At 39.1% G+C, this 15,085-nt stretch overlaps 1 protein-coding gene across 9 annotated transcripts in view; it reads left to right on the top strand.

The window, feature by feature from the left end:
* Positions 1 to 15,085, top strand: part of SATB2 (SATB homeobox 2) — a 197,697-nt gene that overhangs the window by 136,722 nt on the left and 45,890 nt on the right. For 8 of the 9 annotated variants that reach the window (XM_019523164.1, XM_019523163.1, XM_019523167.1 and 5 more), the window contains 2 exons: positions 2,664 to 2,876; positions 7,023 to 7,178. In XM_019523164.1, the coding sequence (XP_019378709.1) occupies positions 2,664 to 2,876; positions 7,023 to 7,178 (369 nt within the window). The remainder of the gene's footprint in view (positions 1 to 2,663; positions 2,877 to 7,022; positions 7,179 to 15,085) is intronic. The other variant, XM_019523161.1, reaches the window with a different exon arrangement.

Raw genomic sequence — 15,085 nt, 5'->3', positions numbered from 1 at the left:
TTGTTCACTCAAGTTCAGTTTAAAAGACCATGCAGGCATTCAGAGTCCTTTAGAGTTTGCACAGCTAGTTACTCTGCAAACTGCCAATTTCTTTAATATGGGAAATGTATGCATGTTGGAATGAGCTAATTTGGCCAATGGAATTTTATAACAAATGTACGAATGCTGTGGGTTTCCCTCTCTAGCCCCTTCCAGCAGAACTATAATTTGCAGAAATGAAAACAGTCTCTGGCTAGCTTTAGGCTTTTCTCAAAAATAGAAACAGTAGGGTTTGTCTGGCTGGGCCAGCTTCTTTACCACACACCTGGTGTATATCACTTTAAAAAATAAATTATACCTCATTAAATTACAATTAAATGAAATCATGATCATTTGTTTTTCTGGAAGGAAGATGTTTTGCATATTGAAAGCCTAATTTGTTGCAGGTGACAAAAAGGCTGAACAGATTATTTAGTATCACTTTTTTTTTTATAATGTTGCTTGCTGGTTAGTTTGTGTATATTTTGGTAGCTTAAAATTATATTAGTGTAATCTTACTCTCAAGATGTTGTTGTTGTTGTTGTTGTGTTTTCTGTCACTTGGCTGTCTATTTGACTTGGTTTACCAGTCTCTTCAATCTCAAAAAGAATTGGGATTTCTTCCTGAGTTTATATCTCATTATTGGCCTTGCTGTTCAGGTCTCCATGAGCTACCAAGGTGCTCATACCCTCATTTTCTGAGATTGGCTGAGCCCTCCTATAGCAATTTGCAGTCAAATGTTCCACTCAGTTATGGTAGTCTCAGCTGGTATGAGGTTACCACCATTGCTTGCATGAATCTAGTAACTTTGCATCCCTAAGCTAGTCACTTAAACATGCAAATATCTGATTATCATATATAGCCAGTGACTATACTTAAAAGTAGCTGCTGGCCTACTTGTGCATATTTTTCTGGTTTACCCTTTAAAATTAGACCATAATTTCAGGCAGGCTGAGAGGAAGAAAGGAGAGAGTGGTGAGAGCTGTTCTGGAGTATAGTTCTATTCCAAGTAAATCCTTCCTCTTCCCTTCCCCGCACCTCCCCAAATATTCCTGAGGTTGGGGAGGAGAAGAAAACGGCAATAGAAAGAAGTCCCAAAACACAATATTTTGGAAACTAAACTTTTTTTTATCAAGTGTCCTAGAAACAGATTGACAATGAAAAGTTTGGCCAACTTATACCATTGCTTTTTAGTTTTATATCCCTTCTGGAAGAAAGATACAGGGGCTTGATTATATCTACCTGGGAATGATAAATAGTTGAAATTTAAGCCTCATGCTTATTCCTTTGGGACATCCCACTTTCAGTTAATCCTTTTCACAGCTTGTGAGTCTGGAAAACTTGGAAAGCATTATTATACCTCAAATAAATAATTAGAAATATTGCAAATGCAAGGTCCATGATACCCTCTCTGACTGCAGAGGGTAATAGAAGCAAGTACCGGAGCCATTCCCATAACAGCAGAGGTTCTTCAAACTCTTCTATACTGTGGGTTTGTCTCAGCAAATCTGTTTGCTGTTACACCTTCTCCTCACTGATCACCTGGCCTTACTCTTCTCCCTTTTGTAATCTAGTTCCATGCCTGTGGCAGCTGCAGCAGAGGACAAGATAAACTAAGGGAAAAAAGTTAGTCTTTTCCCCCACCCATGTAATGTGGCAGTTGAGAACATGTGACTAGGTAGTCATGGACTGCAGTAGTCTGTGGACCACAGTTTGGGAGTTTCTGTGATAAACGTTGTTCAGGCACATCTCTTCTGTGTGTATTCTGATAGTGTGAGCAGATATAAACATACATGGTACATCATTGTCTTAAACCATGATCCAGTGAAGTACTTGGGCATGTGCATGGTGACAGGTAGTCAGTGGTGCCTAGTAAGTTTTATAATTATGTTACCTTTGGCACGTTGTTGGAGTTAGAATTTGCTAACTGATCCTTTCTTATGCCTAAATCCTGTTTACGTTAGTGTCCTCTGCTGTATTGGCCATCTGTTGACATGCTGATTTTTTTTTTCTTAAAAAGTGGATGAATGTCACATGCTAATTAGTACTTGTATTATGAGGCCCGTAGTATTTTGAAAGATGGAGCAAAAAAAGGGTTCACATAATTCCTGAAGATACCTTCTAAAGCTTTCAGGTTTGCTACATTTTCACCCATCAGAAAAAATTGTCCAGACTGAAGTAAATGGACTGTAAAAACAAACCCCAGCCAAACATTTTTCTTTATAAACCTCCTGCACTGTTTAAATGTCGGAACTAAATTTACCAAACTTGGCAGATTTGTAAAGATGAAATGGACTGCCAAGTGTTCCCAGCTTCAAGCAGAGAGAGGGGGAGAGCACTCTTAACAGCTCCTAAAATATTTGCAGGAGGCACCTGGCGGTAATTGCAATTTTGCTGTTCTACCCATGCTCCTACGTTCCTATCCAGAATCTCTGCGCTCAGATTGTTACTTCAGTATCCAAATAGGACATTCCCCCCCAAAACTGACAGCCTCTAAATACAAACATTTTCCTACAAAATATCCTCTCTGGAGATTCCTTAAGAGTCTGATGTAGGTTCTCAGCATTGCAACCCAGCTGGCTGCACCAATTAAATACATACAACAACACGTGACTTGGCTTTTTTTAAAACATTTTTTGAACCAGGGATTGCTGTCAGAGATCCTGCGTAAAGAAGAAGACCCTAGGACAGCCTCCCAGTCCCTCCTGGTAAACTTGAGAGCAATGCAGAATTTCCTCAACCTGCCTGACTCAGAGCGGGATCGTATATATCAGGATGAGAGAGAGAGGAGTATGAACTCCAATGTGAGCATGGTGTCTTCTGCAGCCAGCAGCCCAAGTTCCTCCAGAACCCCCCAGGTAAGACGGGGCAGGGTCTGTTAGTTGTTTGAAGACGTGCAGATAGTTCTTGGAGAGAGTTCTTTTCAGTGTATTCCTAGTACCCAGTTGTGTCTTGGAAATGTCTTTTGTGGGGCTTTGGAGTTGCTGCAAAGAGGTGTTTATTGGATTATAGCAAGGCACTATAGCAATTTTAACGTTAATCAGTGTCATATACAAAGACTATAAGTATGTTAGTATGTGAAAGAATGTGCATGGGCTGCACACACAGGCTAATAATATATGTCCAGTGCTTAGATACTAAATGACGAATTGTGGAAAGGACCATGTTTATAACTTGTTTTATGTAGTCGGTGCCTCTGCTTTGTCCAATATAAGACAAAAGAGTTGTTCTGGGAGGGAGGGTGTTGCATATGTCATGTGATTTGTGGTGAACGAGTATGTGGCTGACAGTGGGTCATAGTGAATAAGATTCTCTTAAAAATAAATTTGTTCAGCATTCTACCTAGGAAATCAGAGTCATTTTAGAGTTTTACATTTGTAATCGTTTAAAGTACAGAGATTTGAAGTGGGTGGTGTGTTGAGAGGGATGATTATCTCTTACTATTTACCACCAAGGATCATCTCATTGATCTAGTTTCAGATTTCTGTAATTTTCTGCTAGTGCTCTGTTACCACCCACTTTCTTAACTACCGTATAGGATACTCATCTGCCACTAGAAGAACAGAACGTTGGCACTCATAGCAGCGTGTTCTCCCTTTTTCCCCAGCTGAAAACAATCGCAGACATACACACTTCTGAAAAGGAGCTGCACTTGGAAGGAGACTATGATTAAAGCAAGCTACTTTTGATATCATGTCATTTGCATATCTTTAGTTCGAAATTTCTAACTACAGAGGCATGACAGCTCAATTCCAGCATTTAACTCGATTCTAAATTTCATTAGTGTGTGGGTGTGTATAACTAACCATCCTGATTTAGGGACTTAAGTATTTTCTCATCTGCAGAACATCTGAGTTGTACATATACGTTATCTGTACTTCTGATATTACTGTGTATATTTATATTGCAGATCTGTAGCTTGCATGCTACAACCCAGTTGCATGAAAAATGTCATAAAGATAGGGTTTTATTTAGTAGAAATAATTGATGTGGTTCAGGTGCACCCTGGTATTTTAATACACTTTATACCTATGAATTAGATAAAGGAATTCTGTAATTGAAGATAATATTCTAGCATACACTGCCAACACAAATTTTACACTGAATTTTGTGTTGCACACCCAAGTTGTTGGCATAACTCCTTATCTTCTTAGTTACTATGTAATGAAAAAGGGGATTTATTCTGTCTGAGGGTTTTAGCACAGCATAGCAGCACTCTTCTCCATTTTTCTATGTCTTGCATTTAACAGCTTTTCTAACTCTATTGCAAATATACAGTTGGTCCAATAAAATATATCACCTAAAGAAATCCTGTTTCTTGCATTTATGAATGCAAAGGCATAGCTCATTCACATAAGATTGAAACATACTAAATTCCACACCTAGTATTAAATGTGGAGGGCAATGAATCTCGCTCTCTGGGCAGGTTTACATATGGCTCAGTGGACAGTAGAAGTTAGGAGGCCAGGGTACTGTGTCACAACCTGTTGGCCAAATCACTTCACTTCTGTGCCCCATCTGTAAAGCAGAGACAGTGAAGTTTGTGAGCAAAGTGGTGCTGGAAAATCTTTAAGTTATTATTATTAAAGTTTAAAGCAGCCCACTCTCACATTATTTTGACTTGAGTAATTCAGGACGTTTGGGGTTTTTCACATATTTGTTTTGTTCTTGAGCAACTACCATACTGTACAGCTTTATCTATTCAGTGATTGTCTCTTCTTGAGCTCAGTGGTTGAAATTCTCCACTCTTAAGAGGGACAGCATGATGTACACAAGTTAAATACCATTTCAGCACCTTGCCAATTGAGAACCATGGTGTAGGAACTGCTGTGACAATTTGGACACCTCTAAAAATAAGGCTACTTATCAGCCAGAAGGTAGCACAGTGACTTTGCTTCCCATATGCATTGTATCAATTTGGGTGAAGCCAGTATTATCATGATGTCCCATGCAGGGATTCCAACAAGTATTGTCTCTCAAAGGGGATATTTAAATACCACAGTGATATACTATGGAAAGAGCAAAGATTCCTAAATAGGAAGAATTATGCTGTCCTTTCAGGAATTATGCTTCAGTGCTAGAGACAGTGATTCAATGGCATTTTGAAAAATTGTTTCCATAGATACCAGTCTCTTGAGGCAGTACTTCCGGGAATGATTTTTCAGCGTGATGGGTAAAACGTAAGGGTAGCAACTGATTCCGCTGTAAATATTAGCATGAGGGCAGCACGGGAGGGAAAGCAAGCACAAGCTGTAACGGGCTGGAATGTTACCCATCCATTGGTACCTCTGAACAGGGGATGAAGGTGTTTCCAAGGTATTATCTGTTATCAGGCAGGACCAGAATGACAATGCCAGATTAATCTAACAAAAAGATCAAAGTACTTTGATGGTGGGAAGGGGGTGGCATGCATATGGCTGTACCATTCAAAGGGGCTGGTGGGGATGCTATATGGATGGCCAGAAGGCAGCCTGTGCTCTTTGGAGAAGCAGGTCATTCCAGGAAAGTAGTATAGGGAACTTAAACTCTTGCTCAAAGACCACTGGAATAATTGGGAGTCCTAGACCTCTGGCTTCATTGGGCCATTAATGAAATTTCTGTGGAAAGGAGGAGAGCAGAGCAAGAGGTATTGGATGAGAATCGCAAAAGAGAAGAGAGAGGGGAGAGGAAGCTCTTAGCTATTAGTGTCACAGATGCATTTGGTCAGTACTGTCCAGCTAAGAATTGGCACCTTAGGTGAGTCTGAGCCAAACTCCCATTATAATAAACCTAGGCTTGGAGAATGTCAGGTACAATGGGCTATACCAAAGCCCAAGGCCTGAACGCTTGCAGGCTTTGGGGAAAGTGTGGATGTGTACTGCTGCCTGAGCTCTGCTACTCATGCCCACTCCTTTCTTGAGCCCTTTGTGCCATCACAATTTATGCTTGTGATGTTCGTCTTTTCTTTAAGGGGCTTCTCCAACCTGGTGCAGGCATTTCTGAGTGAGCAGTTTTAGAGGTAAAGCCCAATTTAGATCAGCTTTAATATCTTCTGTTTAGGTAAAGGAAATGTGGCATTCTGAAGGGCTGACAGGTTACCAAGCATCCTATGGTAAAATCACCAGTGAAAGGAGACGTAGCTCTCAGTTGGTGACTCATCAATAAAGTCTTAGGGCTGCTGGGGGGTGCTTAAAATAAAAAAAAAAAAAAAATAGCAGTCTGCTGGATTGCATTGCTACAAACCTTTAGGGTTAGCACAGCCTGGGAAAGTGCTGGCATCCTCTGTTGTTGTCCTTCATTTGTCACAGAAGCTGATAGGAAATCATTAAATTAAAAGGAGTGCAGTGGAATACACAAAATCACAATATGAGTTTAGGAGACTGAGGCAGCACATCAAAGGCATGTCAAAGCCTGGCTTTATGAAATGATTTTTTTTTTCATTTCCACTGATTTCCTAGGTGAAATTAGGTGACTGTCTGGCTAGCATAATGATGATAATGATGGGAAACCATACATACTCAAATGACATACATATAGCTTTAATAAAGGATGAGGAAGACTTGAGGGAGTGCATTAAATTGAGTAATAATTTATTATTTAGAGACCTCTACCCATTTACTCATTTTTTCTGGGAGAATTGGCTCTTCCTCCAAGGTATGCCATTTTTAGAAGGAAAAAAGGCACAGATCCATAGATATGCTGCAGTTGCTGGCCAGCAGCACAAACTTAGGTGACTGCCTGCAGCTAAGGGCTCCAGTTACCTAGCCTGTCTTTGAGCTGTTCAGTAAACATGCTGAGACAGAGAAAAAGAGAGAGAGGGTTGACAGGGCCCTGTATGTCCTATAGGAATGCACTGCAATTATTTCCAATCACAATTAACCTGATTAGAATAATGGACAGGAAGTGTCCCTCTGTAGCTAATGCAGTTTGGCATCAGCTGACTGAAATCCTTTGATAATTTCTGCACAGATGGCTGGGCTGAAAGCAGCACTTTTTTAATTATTATTTTCATGGTCTCTTGGTAGGCCAAAACCTCGACACCAACAACAGACCTCCCCATTAAGGTGGAAGGCGCCAACGTCAACATCACAGCTGCCATTTATGATGAGATCCAACAGGAGATGAAAAGGGCCAAGGTGTCTCAGGCCCTGTTTGCCAAAGTGGCTGCCAATAAAAGTCAGGTGAGTGGTTTTTTAAAGGAGCAAATTCTGGGGCTGGAATTAGACCCATCTCTTCCTCCTACCAATAAAAATACATCTGTTCCTACAATAATAAAAATAATCATCTCTGGGGAACCTGTCGTGGTTTGGCTTAACCTCCTGAATGGTTTCCTTTTCCTTTTAAAATAGGATGGAAAAGGGATCTGCTCTCAATCCAGTTTAATAGATATTTATATACATTGTATCTAATGGGCCCCCTCTCTGAGATGCACATGCACACCTTTTCCAACTGTGATATGTAACCTAAGCTTTCTGGTAGTAGGACAAGGACCCTCCAAAATGTTGGCATCCTCATTTGGCAGGTAAATTTTGTTTTCTTAAATAATTCATTCTGGAAAACTGAAAGGAAATGGCAGGTCAGGCAGGTGTTTCTCTTTTGCATGCTATATATACTCTGTAAAGTATTGCCTTATAAATAATTTACTCTCTGTCCCTGCCATTTGTGCAAAGTGTGTGTGCGCGTGTGTGTGCGTACATGCATTCAGGAGATATTACAGTTAAATCACTTGGACAAGCTTTTATCTTGGATGTTAAAAAAAAATATGCAGAGGAACCATGATTTGGGGGTAACATTCTTGAAGGAATCAGTTAAATGGAAATTTTATCCCCCTGGCAGGGGTTTGTTATGTTGAGGATGGTAAACAGAATTTGATGCAAGGACAGTGAGTATCTTGGTTACTGTTAAAAGGGGCCATTAAATCTATATCAAAGGAGCAGTTTCTGGCCCTGTGTGAAAGTGACCCAATTTTGTTATGAGACAGCATCAGTGTGTGTGTGTGTGTGTGTGTGTGTACGTGTGTGTGAGAGAGAGAGAGAAAGATGTGCACACACTTTTTGATATGTATTTTTATTTTCCTCCAGACAAGGAACAGTATTGTATGGCATTAAAACTGAAGTAAAATGACTGTGAAGAAAAAACTGAAAGGCATTTAAAGACTGCTGATGCATGTGTAGGAAACAGCCTTACATTGTAACTCCTGGTGCCATGGCAAGGGCTATCTGATTCTTTTTCTTCTCTTTCTTGCTCCCATCTTAAATATTATTTACCTTTGTCCTGCACTTTCCTTTACTGAGGGGCATGGGTTACAGCTTACAAAAAAACAAAAACCCAGGCAAAGTATGAAATACATAAAAGGAAAATACCATGGAACCCTCTTAAACTGTTAAATGCATAAAAATCTCGTGTACCACATGGCAAAATATAATGAGAACTGGAGCTGTTAAACGAATAAAGCTGTTAAAAGCATAATGCCACTTGGCACAACTACTGTGCATTTAACGGTTTTCCACTGTGTAATAAATGACATATGTGGTAAACGTGCAGTAAATATTAAAACTGCACAATTGATTTTGCAAACGTGCCCCTTATTCTTTACTTCATGCAGGTATCAATGTTCCACATGCACTCTGGACTGGACAGTTTTTAATATGGAGTTTTTTAGCACAGAATTCCAGCCTCACTGAGGTTAGGCTCCAAATTGCCTGCAAGCTTCCTGTCATTTTACCTAGAGAATTCTTGAGAGAGAGAGAAAACGGCTGAACCACCCAAAAATAATGTGGGTGGCTTACTAGTTTCAGTGTATGTCAATCCAAGTTCCCAGACTAAGCTGGAGCTGAGCTCTACCACGACAGAACTGAGCACCAGCAAAACAGAATTTAATTCTTTGCTCTTTCACTTGAAAATGACAAAATGAAGGAGAGTTTCCAGGCATGAAGCAGAAGGTTAAAAGGGGGTTCCATGAATGCTGTTGTTTAAACAGGCTTAAATTAAATTTGTTTTAATTCTTCCATCAGCAGCCAGTACCAAAATGTGATTTATTTATTTATTTAGTTAGTTAGTTCTTTGAGCTGCCACTTTTTTTTTCACTGTCCTGGCAAGGCAGTGCTGACTCCATGATGCCCTAGCATTTACCAGGTTGAGATGTCACAGCTCTCTAGTGATGTATGAAAGTGGCTTATGAGGACATTGGGATCCAGGGACAAGCATCGGTCACTGAAATGCGACAGTGTTGAACCTTCTCATTTACTTAGAGTCCATTTATGTGCCCCTAACCTGGATCCATGCTCCTCCATGGCTGATGTGACATCAGTGTGTAGTGCATAGTTTGGTTATGGAGTGAAAGCAAGCTGGCCAGGAGAAACAGAGAAGCAACTGATACATCACCCTACATCTCTCTGGGGCACTCAGCACAAAGTTTATCTTATGGTTCATTTAATAACTGCCAACAGGATTTCTAAAGTTTTTCATATATCTTGCTCTCATTTGTAGAAGCTGGGGATTTCAGCATTGACTTCACTGAGTGTAGGTTTATGCCACATAGTATTCCAGAAAATCCTATCCAGTATCTTCAGAGGGAATAACGTCTGAAAGAGAGAATAAGAAGAGTCTGGTTGCACTCTTATTTTTTCTTGCTGTTTTACCTGATATCTGATTTGCTTGCAGCGCTGCATAAAGCTTTTCTCCACTTCACCATTCCTTACTGCTCAGGGAACAATCCTGGTTACTATTAAAGTTTCCACATCATTGTTTGCTGTCATTCATCAACAATAACATACACTACTGTGAGATCTTCCCAGTTTTTATTAACAATGAATACAGCACAGGAATCTTTCGACATTTAAAAAAATTCCTTCATCTCACACTCTCAGGCCAACATCAGGGAGAGGTGGAGCTTTATTTCTTTTGATCTCTTACAGGAAAGGGGAGAGGAGAACCCCTTGAAAAGCAGCTACTATAATTGAGATTTTCCATTGGTAGAATGTATTAGCTTCTAGTCTGATAACTATCCATTTCTGTTCTTAAATCACATTGCAGATAGGTTTAACAGCTTTAAAGCCTTGAGGCGGTTTAGGAACCAAGAACACAAATCATAGTGTTTATTTGGAAATCAAGGCATATAAAGAGTATAGGGCTTCAAATAGATATTGAGGTAACAGTGATGGCCTCCCTTAAAATATTTAACCCCAAATAGTCTCAGTCCTGCATTACTCTCAGACCTTCTGCTTATTTATCATTTATGTTCTTTTGCTGTTTAAAGCCAAGCATGGATGGCCTCATTTTTCTGAAGTTTTGTATGCCTACAAGTCCCACTGAAGCCAAGAAGAACTGTTAGGTGTTCAGCACCTGGGAAATTCAGGCTGCCCATCTGTTACCCTATAAATGTAAATTGTTCCACCAGTTGTTCTAAGTATAGCCAGTTGGCATAGGTGTTCCTGCCTCAGGGAGGCTTTCTGAGTTCAGGTGTAGAAACCTTAGGTTTTGTGCATTTATATTGTGTTCCCAAGTGCACCAGGCTGAACCTCACTGCAAGTGGATTTGGGCCCCAGGCTATATTTTTCAAGATTTTTTTTTTCTTAGGTTTTATTTGTGAGGGAAAATAATATATTCAATTCTCTTAAAGAGAATGTTGTTCAGTGGGTTGGATGTCTCAAGAGTGTGGCAATGGGACCAAGAACATTTCACTGGTAGGTCACTGGTTTAAATCTGGCCCATATTAAGCTGCAAGCCGATGGGAGCAAATGTCCTGTGCTGGATAGTGGGCTCTATCCGATGACCTGGCTTCTGCTCCCAGTTCTGCTACTATATGCTGGTATGATTTTGATTAAGTCACTTCACATCTCTCTCTTTCTTTTCTTCCTCCTTTAAAACAGGAATAATGATGCCCTTCTTCCTTGTAGGCCAGGGATTGTGTGGACATGTATGGACATATAGTTGTGTAAACTATATACTCTTCAGTAAAGAATGTTTCTCCAGGGCAAGGGAAGTATAAGTGCAGAGAAGTTTGTTGTGCTGGTTTTTGGGGTTGTATTTGTGCTGTGGATAAGTTGAAGGCTTTGCCTTCTGAAACTGTTGCCTAGGTGGCCTTATGTCCTCGTACTACTTCATTCATACTTAAAGCACCTTGAAATAAAAATTCTTACTCAAGAGACCTGAATTTGCTGTCGTTTAAACCAGCATAATGGAGGTTTGACTCTGAGCTGCACCTGATAGCTAGGAGTTTGGCTAAATGCAGAATCAGGCTCAACACATTTATATACAGTAGATTCTGCTTTATTGAATAATGGTTACTTCCAAATTTCAGTTATTTGTATACTTTCCCAAAGGTGGAAACATTTGCTTTGTAACATTTTGCCTGGTTATTTACAAATCATATTTTAGTATGTTCCTGTTTATCGCATAGGCTGATACTAGTAAAGGAAAACTTGGCTTATTTAACCAAGTAACACAAAAAATTGAACACTTCATGGAAAGAGATTTCTGCTTGTAACAGACAACTTATTATCATGTTTCAAATTATGAAACAGTTTTGTGATCTGATGAATGATTAAACTTTTGCTGTTTTAAATGAATAAGCACCTTTTGAGGTATACACATCAGGTTTCCTGTCATTAACTGCTATATCAGCCATTTTAGAGCATTCCTTCAGTAGCATGTCTAAGAGCATGTTTGTGAGATTTTTCTCTACACTGTTTACACAGTCAAGTGCAAGGACACAATAGGGTACAATATGTGATTGAACAACAGTTGCTGTAATTTTCAGTTTATTTGCCACAGATCCTTAAGAGATGACAAAAATGTGTAGAGTGACTTTCAGTGCATTGCTACATTGTGATTAGGAATTATGTTACCCATTTCCAGTCTTTTCCCTTTTCTGTTTATTTGCATATCCTGCTTATTTACATAATTGTGTTAGTGGTGATTATGGAAATAACAGGGTGTATTCACACTGTTTTTTTTAAGACAAAAATTGAAAAAGACAAATTAAAGAAAACTAAGCTAGTATGGTTGAGAGAACCTAGTGAGGTAAGGAAACTGTTCTAGGCCATGCTGCTATTCTCTTTCCCATACCACACCGTACCCCACCTTGTCCCTTGCCGCCTTGCTAGGAGCTATTTTGAAGATGTGTTATCAGCTATTTTTGTCCTCTGTGTGGTGGCAGCTGTGGCTGGGTTTGCAGTAGTGACTACCACCATTCTTGCATTCCCTATAAACTGGTACCCAGGGCTGGTACCTTGCTCACTCACCCTTAGTTACACTACTGCTATTTAGAAAGCAGTTAGCAGTCTGGCAAGGATAGGTTGGCTGAAAGGCACAGACTGAGAATCTATATCACATGACAAGCGATAAAACTTGTACTGTAAGGATCACACCTTTGTTTTTTGTTATTGTCTTTTTTGTTTTCTGGTGTTGATTCCTGTTTAGCAAGGTCATTTTTTTTCTCATTTATAGAATCATGGATTTTTTTGTAACCCATAATTGTTTAGCATCTAGCTAGCTGTGGAAGATGAAAAAAGCATAAAGCTTTGGAAGAGCATGATTAAGGACAAAAGCAAAACGCTACTGAAGACTGTACCTTGAGTCATAGGCTTAGAGGATACATGTATAGAGGTGCATATAAACGCATCTAAATAAAATATTCCTCATCACTGTAGTATCTGACTATACTTTATGATGCTCATGAATAACTATATCTGTTGAACTCCTATTTGACTCATATTTTGGTATTATTGCTACTTCATACAGCATCAAAGTTCCCCATAGCAAATACAGAAAGGCAAGATCCTCCACCAGTGAGCTAAAATCTTTCTGAAATAACTTTTGGCACCAGTATCTTCTCTACAGTCTTGTTGAAGATATTGTTTTGCTCTTTTGCCTTTTATGATCTCTAAATAATATGCACACACAGAATCTTTTAATACCTCTTTAACGTGAAGAGCTTTAAAAATAAATTATGTTTTCAATAAACTTGGAATATGCCAGCATTTATACAGTTACTAGATGAAGCTAGTGAGCAATGGATCTCAGTGAAATAGCTCATAATTAGTCAAATATTTTGAAAGAGGAAAAAATACTAATCATTTTAGTTAGTAAATTTAAGGCTTGAAATTATTAACCTTGAATTGTAACAAAATGCTCAGTCTAAAAGTTTAGTTGACCCCATCCTCAAGAATTCACTGATGCTTATGACAGAACTCTCCATGATAGTTAGTTTTTATCCATTTCAGTTTTCGTGATTAGCTTCTCTTGAAACATTAGGGGGGTTATTTTAATAGATGCTTTGAAAGTGAGTTTGGCGATTAAGCAACAAGAGCTGAATATTATTTGGCTCATTTCATGCTGTAGAAGATCCTCAGCTGATGGAAGAGAAGAGAACCTTCTGCCCCTCTGAAAGTTTATGTAGGGCACTTCAGGTGATTCTGTGTAGAAAGCATTCTTTCCATGGCTAACAGTGAAACCTTTTTTTCAGATTTTTCAAGACATACATCAAATGTTGCTTTTTTTTGTCACATATGTTGACATTTTCTGCACTGATCATGTGGGTGAGGAAATGGCCTTTTACATTTATTTTCAGAGGAAACTTGATTCACTCTTACTAAAAACTCTTTATTGGCCTACTCATGCATTCACTGGAGTCCCTTGAAAATGTCACCACAGAATATCTTTAAATTGTGTGTGTGTGTGTGTGTGTGTGTGTGTGTGTGTGTAAATTCACACACAGGGAAGCCCAAGGTCAGTTGAATTACCTGCCCACCATACAGTGCTATCAGTATTAATAGTGTGTCAGTATGCAGCCCAGCCAAATATGCTGTGTCTAAGTAAGTTTTATTGGGCAGCCAGATGTGATGTCAGCAGACAAACTTCTGTAAAAGTAACTGATGGTCTAAAGACTGGTGTATTCAAGTCCGGACTTTTCCCTAAAATTTTTCATAATTTAATATTAAGTAGTTCTTTTATAGATTACAACTAGGGCTCTGACTGGGAGAATCAGGATATATGAATGAATCCTCTAAGGCTTTTTAAATCTAGTCTTCCCTTCTGATCTCTCTGGCTGTGACTCTTCTGAATCTCCCTCTGTCTTTCCCATGCTGTGTTAAGTATTAGAAAAGTAAAAGGGTCAAGCTGCCAAAAGGAGATTGATGATACGTGACAGAATGTGGCTTGTATGTGTTGCACCAACTAACCATCCCTCAAGGGGTTTCTGAATATACCATGCCTAAATGTTTTAGTGTAGTAAGCATACTGCTCCTTCAGACAGCATAAAAAGCACAGTGAGAGAGCCTCCTGTAGGTTTTTTTTTTTTTTGTTTGTTTGTTTTACAATGGAAAATATATTTGATTAGGAGATAGCGGTTAAAAATGGAATGTTAATATATTGTTTTATCAAATACAAATGCTTTGAAAATGTTTATCTTCTCTGATTAGCATGACAGAAATAGAAGTCAGCTTTCCTTTGCATTTCTTTTTAATAAGATAGATTGTGCAGCCTCCTAAATGCAAGTTTAGGTTTTGGAGTGAAAGTACAGAAGTGATGAACAGAATTCCTTGGGTAGCACAAGCACTGGGTGGGCCTGACTCTGGAGCAGAGCTCCCTTTTAATTTTGATGTTTTTCTTCCTTTTATTTTTAATGGAAGATATTCTAGTTAAAGATGTTCAGAAGCAGGCATTATGGGCCAGGTTCTACCACTCAGTGACTTATTAGACTTCCCTGGCAACTCCATTACAATCCATAGGGCTGCTTGTATGGTAGACTTCTGCTGAACATATCATGAGTGGCAGGGTCAGAAACTGAATCATATATCTCTGTGAGTGGCATGTAATTCTTCCGGCTCTGAATAGGTTTACATAAACCGGATTCACCTGTAAGTGTATTGAAATCAGCCGAAATATTATGGAGAAGGTAAGGGAAATGAGGTTAGAGTAGAATCGCTTTTGTTTTTTCCTCCTCCATACTCTAGCTATGAATGAAAATTGGTGTGAACTGTTGTATCCCTTTGAACTTCTGCCTATATCAGCATTTCTGAAATAAATAATTATTTTGGAAGACTCCATGTAACATACACACAATTAAAAAAAAAAAAAAAAAAAA

This window comes from Gavialis gangeticus, unplaced genomic scaffold, assembly GCF_001723915.1.
Source record: "Gavialis gangeticus isolate Ggan-Ray unplaced genomic scaffold, GavGan_comp1, whole genome shotgun sequence".
NCBI classification, from domain to species: Eukaryota; Metazoa; Chordata; order Crocodylia; family Gavialidae; genus Gavialis; species Gavialis gangeticus.
Note: the sequence above shows the minus strand (reverse complement) of the source record. Positions and strands in the feature narration are given on the sequence as shown.